A 17,553-nucleotide genomic window follows, 5' to 3' on the forward strand; every position below is an offset into this window, starting at 1 on the left:
ATGGCCTGGACACTGAGGGCTATTGCATGGCTACTTTTCATGAGAGGTAAAGGCAGTTTTAAGTGACAAAGTCCAATGGGTCGTTAGGTCTCACAATGAAGCCATCTTTCTACTAAGCTGGACATCCAGTGTTCTAGGAGCTGAAAATCCAGGACAGGGCTAAAAAATGGATAACAGCCCTAGAAATACTGATTCTTCCCCTCTTTCAACCCCGTGGTTCTTCATTTCTGCTAGAGGGACATTCCAGCTTGTAGGGCTGTCAAAGGAACAATAAAATACATCCATACACGCCATGTGTGGGCAGTACTAAATTCACTGTGTGGACACTAAACATGCCATTTGTAATAGTATGGCATACATTATAGACTGCAAAAAATTTAGCAGAAACCTCTGAGTAACAACCCTCTAAGGGTTGCAGTCAGCAGGGAATTCAGGATGAGCCCTGCACACTACAGAGGCTGAATTTATCCTTTGTCCTTCAGTAACAACCTGTCTGTGGTGCTCAGAAAAAATGGCTGGGGAACTGAGGAGTTCAATCTAATTTGAAATCTCATTGGCTCAGTTTCAGTGACACTCCCCAACAATCTGGCAAGCTCACAGTTAGAAAATGTCTATTGGTAAACTATAGGTGGTTGCTCCAGTTGATTGCTCTGAAAATCATTTTTCTATGTCTATATCCTAGGATATATTTGGATGGGAGTGGGAGGAAGAAAGTTATTAGCATCATGTATTGATTGGGTGGGAAAAAAAACAAATAATGTCATGCACAGGGCCTGGTGTATAAATGAATGCTTGATGCTTACTTTGGTGGCTTTATTTGGGTGCAGAAGAGAGGAAAGAGGGTAAAGTTTTAGAAATGCTCACTGTACCTCTCATCTTATACACTTCTTTCTTTCAGTATAATGGTTCTCGTCCACGGGAAGAATGGGAAATGTGGCACCCAACTCTGATTGCAGAAGCACTCTTCGCAATATCCAACATTTTAAGTTCGTTGCGTCTTATATCCCTGTTCACAGCCAACTCCCATTTAGGGCCTCTGCAGATCTCTCTGGGGAGAATGCTGCTTGATATTCTTAAATTCCTCTTCATCTACTGCCTAGTCCTTCTGGCTTTTGCCAATGGATTGAACCAGCTTTACTTTTATTATGAGACCAGAGCGATCGATGAGCCGAACAACTGCAAGGGGATCCGATGTGAGAAACAGAACAATGCCTTCTCCACGTAAGACCCCCATCTCCTCTATGCCTTTTTCAGCCTTATCCTTCTTTTTCCTATTTCCAGTCCACAGATTCATCACTGTCTCTTGACAGTGCATGCAAAGCTCACTCACAGATCAACTGGAATGGTCTGAAATGGAGGAAGGTTCTTCACTTGCCACAACAGACTAGGAAAGGAAGTAAACTTAGGTGAGGGTGGAGGAAGAATCAAACATAAGCTGGGCTCCCAGGAATGCATCTAGAGTTAAAATATTTTGATAACACCCCACATTTTTAAAAGAATTAATGATAAGGGGTAAATAATTCCTCACTCAAAAAACATCACTCACCAAGGAAATGAAAGATCAAGACTATTCCTCTAAACAAGTGACTATGAGAGCTAATGTAACTATTCTGAACCAAGAACAAAGAAAAAGGAAGGATGCAAAAATATCTTCATGCACCTTGTGATATTATGATTTAAAATAAGAAATATGTATTTGATTATCATGCCCCCTTTTCTGGCACAGAGTTCCTAAAAGACTCTTGGAATTTCAGGGGTGTATGGGTGTTGAGAGTTATAATGTGTCTTTGTTATGTTAAGAAGGCGACTTTTGGAAACCACCTAAGGATGGGAGCTGGTTGACAGTGGAACCAACCAAGTAATTTGAGTTTGAAGTTTCAGTCCCTCCCCCCTGACTTCCAGAAAGAGGGGAAGGGCTGGAGATTAAGTTCAGTCATGAATGGCCAATGAATTTAATGTCATGCCTATGTGTTGAAGCCTCCATAAAACCCCAAAAGGTTGTGTTTCTGAGAGCTTCCAGGTTGGTGATTTGGGGAGAGTGGCATGTGTTTGGAGAGGGCATGGAAGCCACATTCCCTTTCCACATAACTTGCCCCATGCATCTCTTCCATTTGGCTGTTCCTGAATTATATCCTTTTATTACAAACCAATAATTTAGTAAGTAAAACATTTCTCTGAATTCTGTGAGATGCTCTTACAATTTAATTGAAACCAAGAATAGGGTCATGGAAACCTCTAGTTCAGCAATTTTCAGCCAGTGTGCTGCAGGACATAGGTGTGCTACAAGAATTTTTAAAACATGCCATACCTGACTATTTAGTTAGGGATACTGACCTGTTTTTGCTTAGATTTTGGAAAAAAGGAAAATGGTCTAATCAAGGAACAAGTATAAAGGACCATGGACATGAATAACAGAGTGGGGATTGACTGTGGAAGGTGGTGGGATGTGGCAGAGGAGAGCAATAGGGAGCATATTGGGACAACTGTAATTGAACAACAATAAAATAAAATAAATTAAAAAGAAGGAAACATTAAAAAGTGACAAGAGCCAACACAACAAAAGCCATCTCGTGTGGATAAATCAAAATTATACCTTTTTTTTTTTTTATCAGAGCAGCAAAATATATAATATAGTTTTGGTGTGCTGCAGAATTTTAGTAATTAGTTTATGTGTGACATGAGATAACAACGGTTGAAAATTGTTGCTCTAGTCTATAGCCAGTCAGTTAGAAGCATACCTGAACTTCTGAATGGGATCTGAAGTGGGGGGAGGGGCAATCTTGCTGGACTAAGCCCTTAACTCAGCAATATCAGAATTGAGTTGAACTGTAGGACCACTTAGATTGTGTTGAAGAACTGGTGGTACGTGTGTGTGTGGGGGGGTAACCTATGCATACCCAAATGTTGGAATTGAGTTCATAACCTTTTAGTTGATGTCAGAGAAATAGGATTTGCTAGAATAGCCCTGGTTCACAGAAACATGTAGTGGTTTGGGAAGAGAAAAAAAGAAGACAGGGAATGATAAACCTTTGCTCCCTAGATGGCTATCTGGTCACCCATGGTATGAAACTAGTTGTGCTGTGATAGGTTACTAAAGGTAAAAGTTACCAATGGAATTTACAAATGGCAATAAACTCTACTCTGAGTTGGCTTATTGGATATATAAGGAAATGGAAAATAATGAAGGCATGCTAAACATACAATCCTTTGGTTATTGTTACCTGTAATAGTTAAAATTAAAATAAAAGAAATTGCTGAGTTGGGCCTTAATGCTGAACCAAGGTGAGACTTCGATCATTCTAAGCTTGGGCCACCAGCCTCAAGCTGCCCCCCAAGGGAAAAAATTATGCAAGGACAATAGGAAATACCTCTAAGACCTGTGGTCAGCAAGAAGGTTATCAATGTAGGGAGAAGGTGACACCAAGAAACTACTGAAATCAGGGAGTACAGAGTGAGGGAGTTGTATCATTTTGTAGTTCAATATCACCAGCTTCCTGAGGAACCTTTACTTAAATGGATTGTGAGACTAACCAATTTGAGGACTATGTCTTTGGTTTTGAATGCCACAGAGTGAACGAACATGTTTAGGTTGATGCAGAACCCACAGCTCACTATGCAAATATCAGAGATCCAAGATGGCTATAAGTGATCCACACACACAGGAGGTAATTCTGAGGAAACAGCCAGCCTCGTGGACTGGATAAAAGCTACTAAAGTTTCTTTACCCTGAGAAGGGGCATTTTCCATCCCCCCTTGTGAATTCGGAGCAAAGTGGAACCCCTCAGACAAAGCAGCTGATATGCTTCATAAGCAAACCATGTGGGACAGGCTTTAAATGATGACTGGGGATGTTCCTGCTGAATATGCCCATTACCCAAGTCAGGGTAAATGCTATAGTTAAGGGGGCCGTTTTCACATGAGCAGCCCATGTAACCTTACTCCTGCAAAACCCAGGGACAATTGGGGAAGCCTTATCAAATTTTCTTTCTCAGCTTCCCCTCCTGGGTCTTACACATGCTAATAAAAAGAAATTAGGGTAATTAACAAGAGAATAAAAAGAGGCCAAAAAGGTGGAAAAGTTTCAACAGTTACTAGGAAATAATGTAAATAAAGTGAATATTGATAGGAGCAGAAACAAAGCTGAAACAGAAAGGGGAGAGCAACAGGCCTCATCCCAGCAGCATGTAAACCTTAAGATGGTCATGAAACAATGAGATGAATAAAATGGGCATTGGTGAGGTTAAAACAAAGGTTTTAGTACAGCACTAGCAAAAATTAGGTGAGACAAAGGGACCCTGTGCTGGTTCCCCAACATTCAAGGGCCCCAAACAAGTCCACTGTACCCCAGTATGGAGAAACTTTAAAAGCCAGAAGTCAAGAATTACAATGAGAAATATGACCAGCAATCTCTTTGGGCAGTGGTTAGGGAGATTAATAAAGTTAGATTGACAAAAAGGCCAGGATCTCTTGGATTAATCTCTGGCTGGGGACAAAAGCTTTTTGCACAAGAGTAGGTCAAGTGGTCAGGGAATGGAAAAGAGAAATTTCCAGGAGTCCTACAAACTGTGGTACCAAAACCCACTGGTGAAGCCCTGACTCAGGCTACAATTAGATTGAGAGAATTTGAAAATGTAAGTACTGAGAGGATTATGAAAGTTCGAATGTTTGAGCAGGCTTTATGTAAAGAAATTGTGTTTTCTGTACCTGAATGTTTTGTGAGAATAGATATTATGTCTGGTAGTGAACATTCGCCCTACCCAGTATTATAACACCAAAACCTGTTGATGAAGACCTAGAGAGGCTGCAGTTAGGAACATAAGGGTTGATGGAATTAAGGTAAACATTTATAGAACTGGTATCTTTGAACGGGTTTTACATGCAGTGGTTGCATCTCTTTTACCTGATTGTATTATTGGGATGCATATTGCATCTGATTGAGGAATGTTTCCCCTACCTAGAACTGTAAAACAGAAGGCCTGTAACTCTACCCTTCAAGCAATATTAATTAGGCATACTAAAGAGGAAACAGTAAGGTTCCCTGAGCTCACACAGTGTAGAATAGAAGCTGGAATGCTAGTAAGGACAAATGCTCTGTGCCATAGTCCTATGTGGAGCATAGAATAAGGTTTATGGCAGAAGTCTTTGAGCACCTCCCAGTGACAACTGTACCTCCTTTTATAGAAGTGACCTAGAGAGAAGGTACAGGCTGAAGCCAAGATTAAAATCAGCTTAACTTCTGGGGTTAATTTAAGGTTTCAGACGGGCTAAAGGGTACCAAGAACTGATTGTAAATGTTTCCCATTCCCACTTGGGATACAGGAAACAGCTCATGAATCTCTGTCCATGAGTCCACAACCTCCAGACACATGAAACTCCTGTGCCTTTTCTTTGTAAATGCAATACCTGCTTCTTTAGGACCTTCAAGCTTTAACTAAGAGTGCCTTTTAGGACTTCTGACCAAGATGGAGGCCTACACAGACATGCTGCATCTCCCTCCACAACTAAGAAGGAATACAACTACCTCAAAACTAGAGACAACCAGAAGTTCCAGAAAATTGAGCTGCATGAAAGTCCAACAAACAAAGATATAAAGGAGAAATACTCATCCAGACAGGACTTCCAGGCAAGATGGAGGCCTAGGCTGACATGCTCCATCTCCCTCCACAACTAAGATGAAATACAACTACCAAAAAAACAGAAATAACCAGAAGTTCCAGAAAATAAAGCTACATGGAAGTCCAACGTATGAAGTAATAAAGAAGTGGTGATCGTCTGGATGGGTAGGAGGAGCGAAGCCAGGGCAGAGAAGTCAAGCTGTGCTGGCAGTAGCAGCTGCAGTGACGGTGGCAGGATGGCAGTAAGCACAGACACCCATATTTAAGGGGAGGTGAGAAGCGCCTGGTGAGCACCCCCTGCTGCAGACCAAACCTGTCAGTTCGCGATTCCAATGCTGGGGAAGGCAGAACCCCCCATTGCCTCAGACTGTGAGGGACAGAGGGGGTGGGGATGGAGGAGGAGGCTCCAGGTCTCTCAGTGGAAAGTGAACAGTAAGAATCCATCTTGGACCCCGCCACCACACAAAATGCCACAGCGTGGTGAGAAGGGTTGCCCGGTAGTGACAAGAGCATGAGGCTCCACCCCCTATAGCGTAGGAGGTGTGACAGCCCTGCCCAGGCAGCAAAAGTAAACACAAAACTGTCAGGATGGCAGAGATCATAATAGAGATCCCAGCCTTGCAGCTGACCAGACAGCAAATATCTGATGTAAAAGATCAGCAGATAGAAAGTCTTTCTGAGGCATGGTTCATACCTTTGGTTATACGAATGCTTACAGACCTGACAGCAGATCTTAAACAAGACGGGAAAGGAATGAAGGCTAGTCCTGCTGAAATAAACAAAAATACATACGAAACAAGTGGTGAGGGAAGGAAAATCAGGAATCAAATCAACAAACCAGAACATAGGGAAGGAATGTACAGTAAACGAGCGCAGAAATGGGAAACAAAAGGTGAGGAAAATGAGGAGAGACTCAGAAACCTATGGGACAGCTATAAGCGGGCCAACATCCAAATCATATGGTTGCCAGAAGGGAAAGAAGAACTAGAAATTAAAAAATTATGTGAAAAAATAATGAAACAGAACTTCCTTAACTTGGGGAAGGAAACAGACTTACAGGTCCAGGAAGCACAGAGAGTTCCAAAACAACTGGACCCAGGGAGAACCACACCAAGACACATTATAATCAAAATGTCAAAAATTAAAGATAAAGAGAGAATCTTAAATGCAGCAAGAGAGAAGAAGCGAATTATGTACAAAGGGGTCCCAATAAGACTATCAGCTGATTCCTCAAAAATTCTGCAGGCAAGAAGGGACTGGCAAGAAATATTCAAAGTGATGAAAAGCAAAAACCTGCAACCACAATTACTCTATCCAGCGAAATTGTCATTCTGAATAGAAGGGCAGAGAAAGTGCTTCCAGGACAAAGTAAAACTGAAGGAATTCATCAGATCCAAACCACTGTTATATGAAATGTTAAAGGGACATGTTTATGATAAAGAGGATCAAAACTATAAACATTAAAATGAAAACTGTGTAACAACAACCAACAACAGAAAGTAAGGAACCGAAGCAAAGGCAAACTAAGTAGGCAACGAGAATGGGAAAAGAATTATAGGTATGCGGAACATTCTGTGGGAAGGTCAGCGGGGAGGGCAAAGGGGGTAAAGAGAGAGAGATGGTACAGGAATTAAGCATAGTAGGAGGGAGTGGAGTAGATAGGAAGATATTGAGAAGAACTATTTGCACAACCAATGGGTATGGACTAAGCGGGGGACAACTGGAGGGAGAGGGGGTCACTGGGTGGAGGGGAACAAAGGAAAAAGAAATTGGGACAACCATAACAGCATAATCAACAAATGATATTTTAAAAAATAAAAAAAAAAGGAGTGTTTTATTTTCTGACAAATTACTATCAGGGAAATAGACAAAAGAAAGAAAATAAGCACACTTCAGGAAATGTTAAGTACCAGGTGTGGTAATGGGCTTACCCTGGTCTCAGTGGCCTATACCTTGACCCCATCTTCACCCCCAGTCCAGAGAAGTGCCACTCATCAATGGTATCACAGCAATGACCCCAAGGTTGTGAGATATTCTTAGTCATTGAACTACAGTGCAATTTTCCCCTTTAACTCTACGAACTGAGGCATTTCAGTGGACTCAGATATTATAGAAATGTGCTCATTAACAAAAGCCAAGAAAAAAAAAAAGCGTTTCTGTTTGACCCCAAGTTGCACAAATTGAGAAGGGAGAAACTGCTATCTAACATATCCCTATTATCTGCCTCTAGTACTGTGTCCCAAAATGGGCTACAAATAACCGTAGTTCAAGGAAATTTGATAGACATGAAAATGGGATCTAAGGCCAAATGAGTTTTGGAAATGCTAGGACAAGTTTTAAATAGTTTCTTCATTGCAGGACTTCTCAGAGACTACCCATTGTAAATGTACAATGTAGGGAGAGGTTTTCCCTAGTATATTGGCCATGATGATGTTCCAGTGCACAGTTTGAAAAAATGGCCCTATTCCAGTGCACATTTTGCAGAAACCCACTCCCTCCACTAGGCCACACTCCTTCCCTCTCTTCCCAGAACTCAGGGAAAAATTTGGGATGGGGTAATCAAACTCATGTGAAAGAAAAGAGAGGTCAAAATGAGTTGACAAAGAAATAGTGCTATGTTGGTTAAGCCAACCATGAGTGTTTGTATAATGGCAAATGGTCACCTTGCTAGTGCTTCTGGATGAGCAACTGCTTCCTTTCCTACATAACCCTACAGGCAGAATTCACTTCCACTTGTTTTCAATATTATGAGCAATTTTGTAGTGGCTTAAGCAATAGGAGACTGCATTTGTTCCCATCGTGGCACTCAACAGAATTGAACACCTGAATTTAAGGTACTTTCCAGGATGCTGGATCCCTGCCAATTACCCTTTCATGTGAACTCTGCTGAGGAAGTTTATGAAACTCCTCTCTGAAAGTTTGTAACGGTAATTAACACCCCTGTTGCCACCTGTTTGCTCTCATCACTTGCACAGCAGGGACAGTTGACAAGAATGGGCACTCTCACACACAAAATTACATATTGGGGCATCAGGTATGAAGAATTGTCCTGCTGGGCTAAATCAGCATTAATGTTAGATCAAATTTCCTGTAAGTGTTGATTTTTTCTTCCATAGAAGTCTGACTGAGATTTATGTTTTCTTTTAAATTACTCAACTAAGACATTTATAAACCTGTTAAAATACACGTCTCTCAGAATGTCAGAAAGACTCAGCTTTTAGAACAGGGAAAAGTGAGCTTGTTTGTATTCCTACAACAAAGTATGGCATCTGTTTATTGCTCACCCTTTTCCTTCTGATTCTCCAGAGATGCCATTGATATTCCTTGCCTTAAAAGAGGAAAAAATGTTTCCCCCACTGGGCACATAATTCAAAGGGACTTTATTGTCCTTGCTGACAACCACATGACAGTACTATTCATTTGAGTTCAGTATTCCATACTGGGAGTACCTGGCTTTCATCTACTGTCCAGAGAAGCAACTAGGACGGCATCATCATTCTGAGAGCACAGCGTGAGGAAAAGGGTGGGAGCAGTAAGAAGCTAACTAGCTGATCTTGCATCTCTTTCTGATGCCCTGGCCCTCATCTCCAAATGCCTACTGAATACACCTGGATGGGCCACAGGCCTCTCAAACACAAAATGTCCATAGCTAAATTCCTTATCTTCATGTCCCCACCCCAAACTTATTTTCACTTTAATTCCTCACCTTATTAAGTGACACCAGCCAGAATCCTAGGAGTCATCTGGGACTGTCACCCTCTCATATGCAACACATCCAGTCTCTCATTCAGCTTTACAATTTCTACTTCCTAAATATTGTATTTCTTCAATCCATCCTCTACACACACACACCACTGTATTGGTGTCTTTGTTCAGGCCTAAATTATCTCTTCCAAGATATGTTGCATGTTTAATTTGCTTCCCAGCTTAAGTCTTTGAAAAATTTTTATTAAATTTATTGGGGTGACATTAGTAAATAAAATTATATAGGCTTCAGGTGTACAACTCTATAAGACATCAACTGTATGTTGTATTGCGTGGTCACCCCAAGTCAAGTCTTCTTATATCATCATTTAATTCCCCTTTACTTTCTTCTACTTTGCCCCACTCCCTCCTACTCTGATAATCACCATGCTGTTGTCTGTGTCAATGAGGATTTTTTTTTTTGCTTAATCCCTTGACTTTTTTCATCCAGCCCCCCCCCCAACACTCTCCCCTCTGACAGCTGTCAGTCTGTTCTCTGTATCTGTGAACCTATTTCTATTTGGTTTGTTTATTTTGTTCCTTTGATTTCACATATAAGTGAAATTATATTGTATTTGTCTTTCTCTGACTGGCTTATTTCACTTAGCATAATATTCTCCAGGTCCGTCCATACTGTCAAAACAGGTAAATTTTTTTTCTTTTTCATGGCTGAGTATTCCATTGTGTAAATGTCCCATAGTTGTTTTATCCACTCATCTACTGAGGGACACTTGGGCTGCCTCCAGATCTTTGCTATTGTAAATAATGCTGCAGTGAACATAGGGGTGCAAATATTCTTTCAAATTAGTGTTTCAAGGTTCTTCTGCTATATTCCCAGAAGTGGAATTTATGAGTCATAAGGCAGTTGCACTTTTGACTTGTTGAGGTAACTCCATACTGTTTTCCAAAGTGGCTGCACCAATTTGCATCCCCACCAACACAGCACATAAGGATTCTTTTTTCTCCACAACCTCACTAACACTTGTTTGTTGATTTATTGGTGATAGCCATTCTGACAGGTGTGAGTTGATATCTCATTGTGGTTTTTTTCTTAAGCATATTTTATTGATTATGTTGTTACAGTAGTTCCAATTTTTTCCCCTTTGCTTCCCTCTGCCCAGTACCCTCCTTCCCTCCAGCAATCCCACCCCCCTTAGTTAATGTCCATGGGTCGTGCATATAAGTTCTTTGGCTTCACCCTTTCCTACATTATTCTTAACTTCCCCCTGTCTATTTTGTACCAACTGATTATGCTTTTTAATCCCTGCACCATTTCCCCATTTCTCTCCCTTCCCCCTCCCAGCTTAAAACCCTCCAAATGATCCCCCTATCTATGATTCTGTTGCTATTCTGGTTTGCTTAGTTGGATTTTGTTTTTATTTTTTAGATTCAGGTGTTGATAGTTGTGAGTTTGTTGTCATTTTAGTGTTCATAGTTTTGATCTTCTTTTTCTTAAGAAAGTCCCTTTGACATTTCATATAATAATGGCTGGTGATGATGAACTCTTTTAGCTTTACCTTGTCTGGGAAGCACTTCATCTGCCCTTCCATTCTAAATGATAGCTTTGCTGGATAGAGTAATCTTGTTTGTAGGTCCTTGCTTTTCATTACATTGAATACTTCTTGCCAGTCCCTTCTTGCTTGCAAAGTGTCTTTAGAGAAATCAGCTTACAGTCTTGTAGACACCCTTTTGTAGGAAACTCTCTGCTTCTCTCTTGCTGCTTTTAGGATTCTCTCTTTATCTTTCACCTTTGGCATTTGAATCATGATGTGTCTTAGTGTGGCCCCTCTGGGTCCAGCTCACCCAGGACTCTCCGTTCTGCCTGGATTTGTATGTCTATTTCCTTCACAAAATTAGAAAAGTTTTTCTCATTTTCTTACATAAGTTTTCAATTTCTTGCTCTTCCTCTTCTCCTTCTGGCACCCCCATGAATTGGATGTTGGCACATCTAAAGTTGTCCCAGAGGTTCCCAAGCCTCTCCTCATTTTTCCAATTCTTGTTTCCTCATTCTGTACTGGTTGACTATTTATTTCTTCCTTATGTTCCAAATCATTGATCTGAACCCCAATTCCCTTCCCTTCACCATTGGTTTTGTATGGATTTTCCTTCATTTCCCTTAGCATAGCCTTCACTTATTCTCTTATGCATCTGCCATACTTAAGCATATCTGCCAAGCCTGTGAGCATCTCTATCACCAGTGTTTTGAACTCTGCATCTGTTAGGTTGGCTATCTCCTTGTTTGTTAGGTTGGCTATCTCCTCGTTGCTTAGTTCTCCCACTGGAACCTTGATGTGTTCCCTCTTTTGGGCCATACCTCTCTGTCTCCTCATCTTGAAAGGCTCCTGTGTTTGTTTGCCTCTGTGTCTTAGGTAAAGCTGTCACTCCTGTTACGTTGTAAGGGGCGGAGCCTTAGGGATTCATCAGTACAGGGGGACCCATTTCACCATGCTATGGCACTTTATGTGGGGGAGGGGTCCAAGAGGGAACAATGCTCCTGCTCAACAATCACCCCCTTTTCAGGCACTTCTCCCACTTCTGTAAGGGACTGGCGCCTCTCTAGCTGTTGCCCTGGCCAGCGTTCCCAGAGTGGGTGGGTCTGTGGACATTCTAGGACCATGAGGGCCCTTTAAACAAGTGGAGTCTGCTGAGAGACCAGCAGTTTCTTCCTCCACCCCAACCCCCACTGGTTTGCACAGTCAGAAGCAATGAGGTTTGATTTTCCCTGGTGCTGGGACCGTGGGCTGCAAGGTCCGGTGAGGAGCTGGGAAAGCTCCGCAGGTGTCCCTCCTGACTTTTTAAAATGTGTTACTGTGTTTTCTGCTGGCCCCCTGGTGCCACTGCTGCTGCCACCACCACACCGCGTCCTCTATGCCCCAGCTCCGCTCCTCTTACCTGTCTGGATGAGTATTTCTTCTTTATATCTTTGTTTGTTGTACTTCCATGCAGTTTGATTTTATGAACTTCTTGTTGTTTCTAGTTTTGAGGTAGTTGTATTCCTTCTCAGTTGTGGAGGGAGATGCAGGTGTCTGTCTATGCCTCCATCTTGGCCAGAAGTCTCTCATTGTGGTTTTAATTTTCATTGTTCTGATGATTAGTGATGTTGAGCTTCTTTTCATATATCTTTTGGCCATCTCTACATCCTCTTTGGAGAAGTATCCATTCAGGTCCTTTAAATCGGATTGTTTGCTTTCGTGGTATTGAGTTATGAATTCTTTATAAATTTTGGATCTTAACCTCCTATCGGATGTATCATTGGTGAATATGTTCTCCCATTCAGTGAACTGTCTTTCATTTTGTTGCTGGTTTCCTTTACTGCGCAAAAACTTCTTAGTTTGATGTAGTCCCATCTGTTTATTTTTTCATTTGTTTCCCTTGCTGAAGGAGCTATATTAGAAAAAAAAATATTGCTAAGACAAATGTCCGAGATTTTACTGACTATGTTTTCTTCTACAATTTTTATGGTCTTCCATTTTATGGTCTTACATATAAGTCATTAGTGCATTTTGATTTTATTCTTGTGTATGGTGTAAAAAGGTATTCTAGTTTTGTTTTTGTTTTTGCATGTATCTTTCAATTTTCCCAGCACCATTTATTAAATAGACTGTCTTTACCCAATTGTATATTCTTGCCTCCTTTGTCAAATCTTAACTAACTATAAAGGCATGGATTTCTCAGCTCTCTATTCTGTTCCTTTGCTAGTACCATTCTGTTTTGATTATCATAGCCTTGTAGTATACTTTTGGGGTTTTTTTAATATGTTTTATTTATTATGCTGTTACAGTTGTCCCAATTTCCCTTCCCTCTGCTCCCCTCCACCTTGTGGCCCCCCTCACTCCAGTTGTCCCCTCCTTTTAGTCCATGTCCATTGGCTGTGCATATAGTTCTTCTCAACCTCTGTCTATTCCATTTCCTCCTGCTATGCTTCTTAATTCCTATACCATCTCCCTCCCTCTCCCCCTTCCCCCTCACTGCTGACCTCTCCCCAGTATGTTCCCCATACCTATAGTTCTTTTTCCACTCTCGTTGCCTATTTAGTTTGCCTTTGTTTCGATTCCCTAGCTTCTGTTGTTGGTTCTTGTGATGCAGTTTTCATTTTAATGTTCATAGTTTTGATCCTCCTTCTTCTAAACCAGTCCCTTTAACATCTCATATAACAGTGGTTTGGATAGGAAGATATTGAGAAGAACTATTTGCACAACCAATGGGTATGGACTAAGGGGGGGACAACTGGAAGGAGAGGGGGTCACTGGGTGAGAGGGAACAAAGAGAAAAGAAATTGGGACAACTGTAACAGCATAATCAATAAAGCATATTTTAAAAAATTGTATACACTATGATTGCAGTTATGTACCACTGGATATGCAAGTGGCTGACAATCTGTAAAGACAATAAAGGTAAAACAACAAGGTTGTATTTAATGGGGAGATTAGTAATACTCAAAAATAAGTAATATTTACTGAGTGCTAAATTCAGGCATTATTACAAAATGATCTTTATGTGAATTAAACTCATTTAATCCTCACAACCCTTCTATCAGGTAGAAATTATTATGATTAACCATTTTACAGATGGAGAAATCAGGGCACAAATCAGTTAAGAGTCAGGATTTCAGTCCAGGCGTACAATCTCCAGTCTGTACTTTTATCCAGGAATGCAGGTGTAAGGCTGGTTTAGTAAAGTTATTTAAAACTTGTTGCGTAAAGTTACCATAATCATAAACAAATATATAATCAACTAGCACTGAGCCCTGACCTAGTAGGTTATTTGCAACCTTCTTATAGGCTATCATCATTCATTTGTGGCTATTTCTACTTAATCAGTGTTGATTTCCCTACACAACTTTCAGTCCATATTTTCCCATATTATGTATATGGATCCAAACTCAGTCCCTATCAAAGGCTTTTATTTTTTTGACCAGATATTAAAAGTCCTTATTAATTGTCTTCAGCTTTTCCCCAATTTCAGTTCATAGCCTTCTTGCTACTGTTGTCACAGGGTGGTGTCATTCACTTGTACTTCCCTTAGTTATTTGTTTCTCCTGTCATCTTTTATAGGGTTCTTCAACAAATATTTGTTTAGCAACTGCTATGTGCCAGGCAATGAAGATATTAAGATGGCATCCTTATCCTTGAGAAGTTTACAGTCTAATGAAGAACACAAGTAAACAATTAGAATAGCTGCCAATTTTAATGCTAACCATATGCCAAGCATTATGTGTATGGACTCCAGAGTCAGAAGAACTTAGTGCAAATCCTACCTCTGCCACTCCCTGCCTGTGTGAGCACTCTGTACCTCAGTTTTTTTATCTGAAAAAAATATTTTTAAAAATAGTAGCTACTTAATAGTGGTATTCTGAGAATCAAATATTATAATACATTGAAAATAGCACAGTGCCTGACACGTAGTAAGAGGACAATAAGTGCTAACAATTGATATTTATCCTATCAGTAACTATTTTAGAGACCAGGAAACTTCAAGTTTAAAGAAGCTATATGACTTTTCCAAAGTCAAATAGTTAATAAGCATGTATAGCTGGGTGACCATGGACAGGTCATGTAAGCTCTGACCCCTGTTTCCTCAGCAGTAACAATAAAGTTTTTAATAGGATCATAATGATAATGTATGTAAAAGTGCCTAGTATATTTTTATAGTACTCACTAATTATTAGTTAATATAACATTAAAAATAATTCATATAAATGCTAATTCAGGAATTCTTAAGTTGCTCAACCGAGCTGAGCACCATTATGGGCCCTGTGGCAACCACAAAAGAAGTATCAGAATGATAAGTTGCTCATGTTCACCCAGCTAGCAAGTGTCTGAGCTGAAATAAACCCAGAGCAATCTAACCCAAGCAACATATTCTTAATGAAAGCACTACTGCATTCCTCCCTCTATGTAATTAGATGGGTGGTAAATCACATGGTCTGAAAGTGAGAGAGAAAGTTTGGTAGAAGACGTAGCCCTGGAAGTAAGTCTTGGAATATCATAGGTTCTACACAGACTGAGAAGAGGGAGATGGTATTAAGGTGGAAAGGCAACGCATGATAGAAGTGGGAACAAACAAACTGACCTGGCTGGTTTGACTTGGAGAAGAGACCAAAATATTATGAGACAATCAGTCTACCTGTTTGGATGCAAATACAGCAGCCCCCTTATTAAGCAGATCACCTCATGTTTTCTCTCTTCTTGCTCTTCCTAGAGAATTAACTAACCTGTTATTTTATCTCTTTAGACTCTTTGAAACACTTCAGTCACTCTTCTGGTCTGTATTCGGCCTTTTAAATCTCTACGTCACTAATGTGAAAGCCAGACATGAGTTCACAGAGTTTGTGGGAGCTACCATGTTTGGGACATACAACGTCATCTCTCTGGTGGTGCTGCTGAATATGTTGATCGCCATGATGAACAACTCCTATCAGCTTATTGCTGTGAGTAGCTTTGTTTTACAAGGGTGATTACCTTTACCAAGGGTGGTTTCAGGAGAGGTCATGTTGGCATGGAGCCCATTGGCAACTCAATGAAACTATCTGTCTGCTTCAATTATTTTACATTAGCTTTCCCAGTTATTAGATTGAATTATTTCTTGCCAAGGCAACTCAGTTTAGACTCTCAGTCCATTGAATCTCAGTAATCTAAAATATATTCTACTTCATAAGGCTTTCTGGCTACCTGTAAAAAATATTTTTAAATCTCTGAATCCATTTTCTTGCCTTAGTATGGAGAGCTCAGCGGGTATGAGTACAGTTTTACTACAACATGTCTCCCTCTTCACTACAATCATCTCCCTCCAAAAACTGAAACTTCTCAGAGTGGCTATTTTTTTATCAAGGATATATAAACAACTGTACTTCACTGTGAGATGCTCCTAAATAGAGTCCATTGCTGAATATTTTTGACCATATTACATTTGGATCAGCAATATCTATTACCCTAAACTAGAAATGACAACGGTACAGGATATGGGATCAGTCTGGGCCCTTCCTTGCCTTGTGATACCAAAGTAAATATCTAACTTTAGCTTATTTTCTTATGATCTGCCTATCATTTCTAGAAGTGGAGTATTAGCAAAGACGTTCTTTCTATCTGAGGTTCTATTTAGTGAATTTGGATATTTAGTTCATATTAAGATGCTAGATTACACCCATGGATTCATCTGTCACATAATGTTTTGCTGTAGTATAGAAGGCACAGAATAAAAAGACCTGAGTCTTATATTCCTTCATAGGTGCTATTTCTCTGAGTTGGTTTGCCACTGAAGTCACTTAGCTTATAGAAAATAAACTTAATAGCTGGTTATGTGTATGCATGTGTGTGAATGTGTCTATAGGCACAGCTCATTTTATTGTGTTTCACTTTATTGCACTTCACAAATGTTGCATATTTTACAAACTGGAGGCAGGACCCTCCACCAGTAAAAAGATTATGACTTGCTTTATTGCAGTACTCACTTTATTGCAGTGGTCTGGAACCAAACCCACAATATCTCTGAGTTATGCTTATACAGGCACTCATATGTACAACATATTTTAATAATGTCATTGGTAAGTAAACATCTGTGATCCTTTTCCATTAAGGACAGACCAAAGAGGATTGGGTTTATATTAGAGTGGAAACTTTTGAGTTATATGTATGGCAGAACTTTCTAATCATAAATGGCAATAAAATATACTCTCCTAAAAATAATTGTAGAATTTTTTTATTAGAGAGTTGTAAAAATCAGGATATAAAATTATCTACTGGGATGGTTGAGATCTTAGGTGCCTAGGTAGGGGACAAGAGACAGGGGTATAGAGGAGAAAGATACTAAGAGTTAGAAATCCATGGACTCTAGTCCTGTTTCTGTCATTTATAATAGTGTGACCTTGAGTAACTTTATTTTTGAGAGCCTCAGTTTCCTCATGCAAAAATTGAGGGAGTTGGGATGGATGGCTTTTTTTCCAGCTTTATTGAGATTAAATTGATGTGCAATCATGTACCACTTAAGGACGTTTTGGTCAACAATAAACCACATATACAAGTTGTCCCATAAGATTATAATAGAACTGAATTACAAATAAGAAATGGAAGAAATGTGGTTCAGGAGAAATTTCTTTTCCTCTGATATGAGCAATATCTCCTGGGTGTGGCAATACATTCTCTCTCACTCACAGCATATCAGTTGTGAGTGCACAGATCACATCCCCAACAGTCAG

At 40.1% G+C, this 17,553-nt stretch overlaps 1 protein-coding gene across 1 annotated transcript in view; it reads left to right on the forward strand.

Moving 5' to 3' along the window:
• The window catches only part of TRPC5 (transient receptor potential cation channel subfamily C member 5), a 166,489-nt gene that overhangs the window by 112,038 nt on the left and 36,898 nt on the right, over positions 1 to 17,553 (forward strand). Inside the window, exons 5-6 of the mRNA XM_090264555.1 lie at positions 899 to 1,221; positions 15,594 to 15,789. Coding sequence (XP_090120681.1) covers positions 899 to 1,221; positions 15,594 to 15,789 — 519 coding nt within the window. The remainder of the gene's footprint in view (positions 1 to 898; positions 1,222 to 15,593; positions 15,790 to 17,553) is intronic.

The sequence above is a fragment of the Furipterus horrens genome, unplaced genomic scaffold, assembly GCF_987537825.1.
Source record: "Furipterus horrens unplaced genomic scaffold, mFurHor1.1.pri manual_scaffold_17, whole genome shotgun sequence".
In the NCBI taxonomy this organism is placed as follows: domain Eukaryota; kingdom Metazoa; phylum Chordata; class Mammalia; order Chiroptera; family Furipteridae; genus Furipterus; species Furipterus horrens.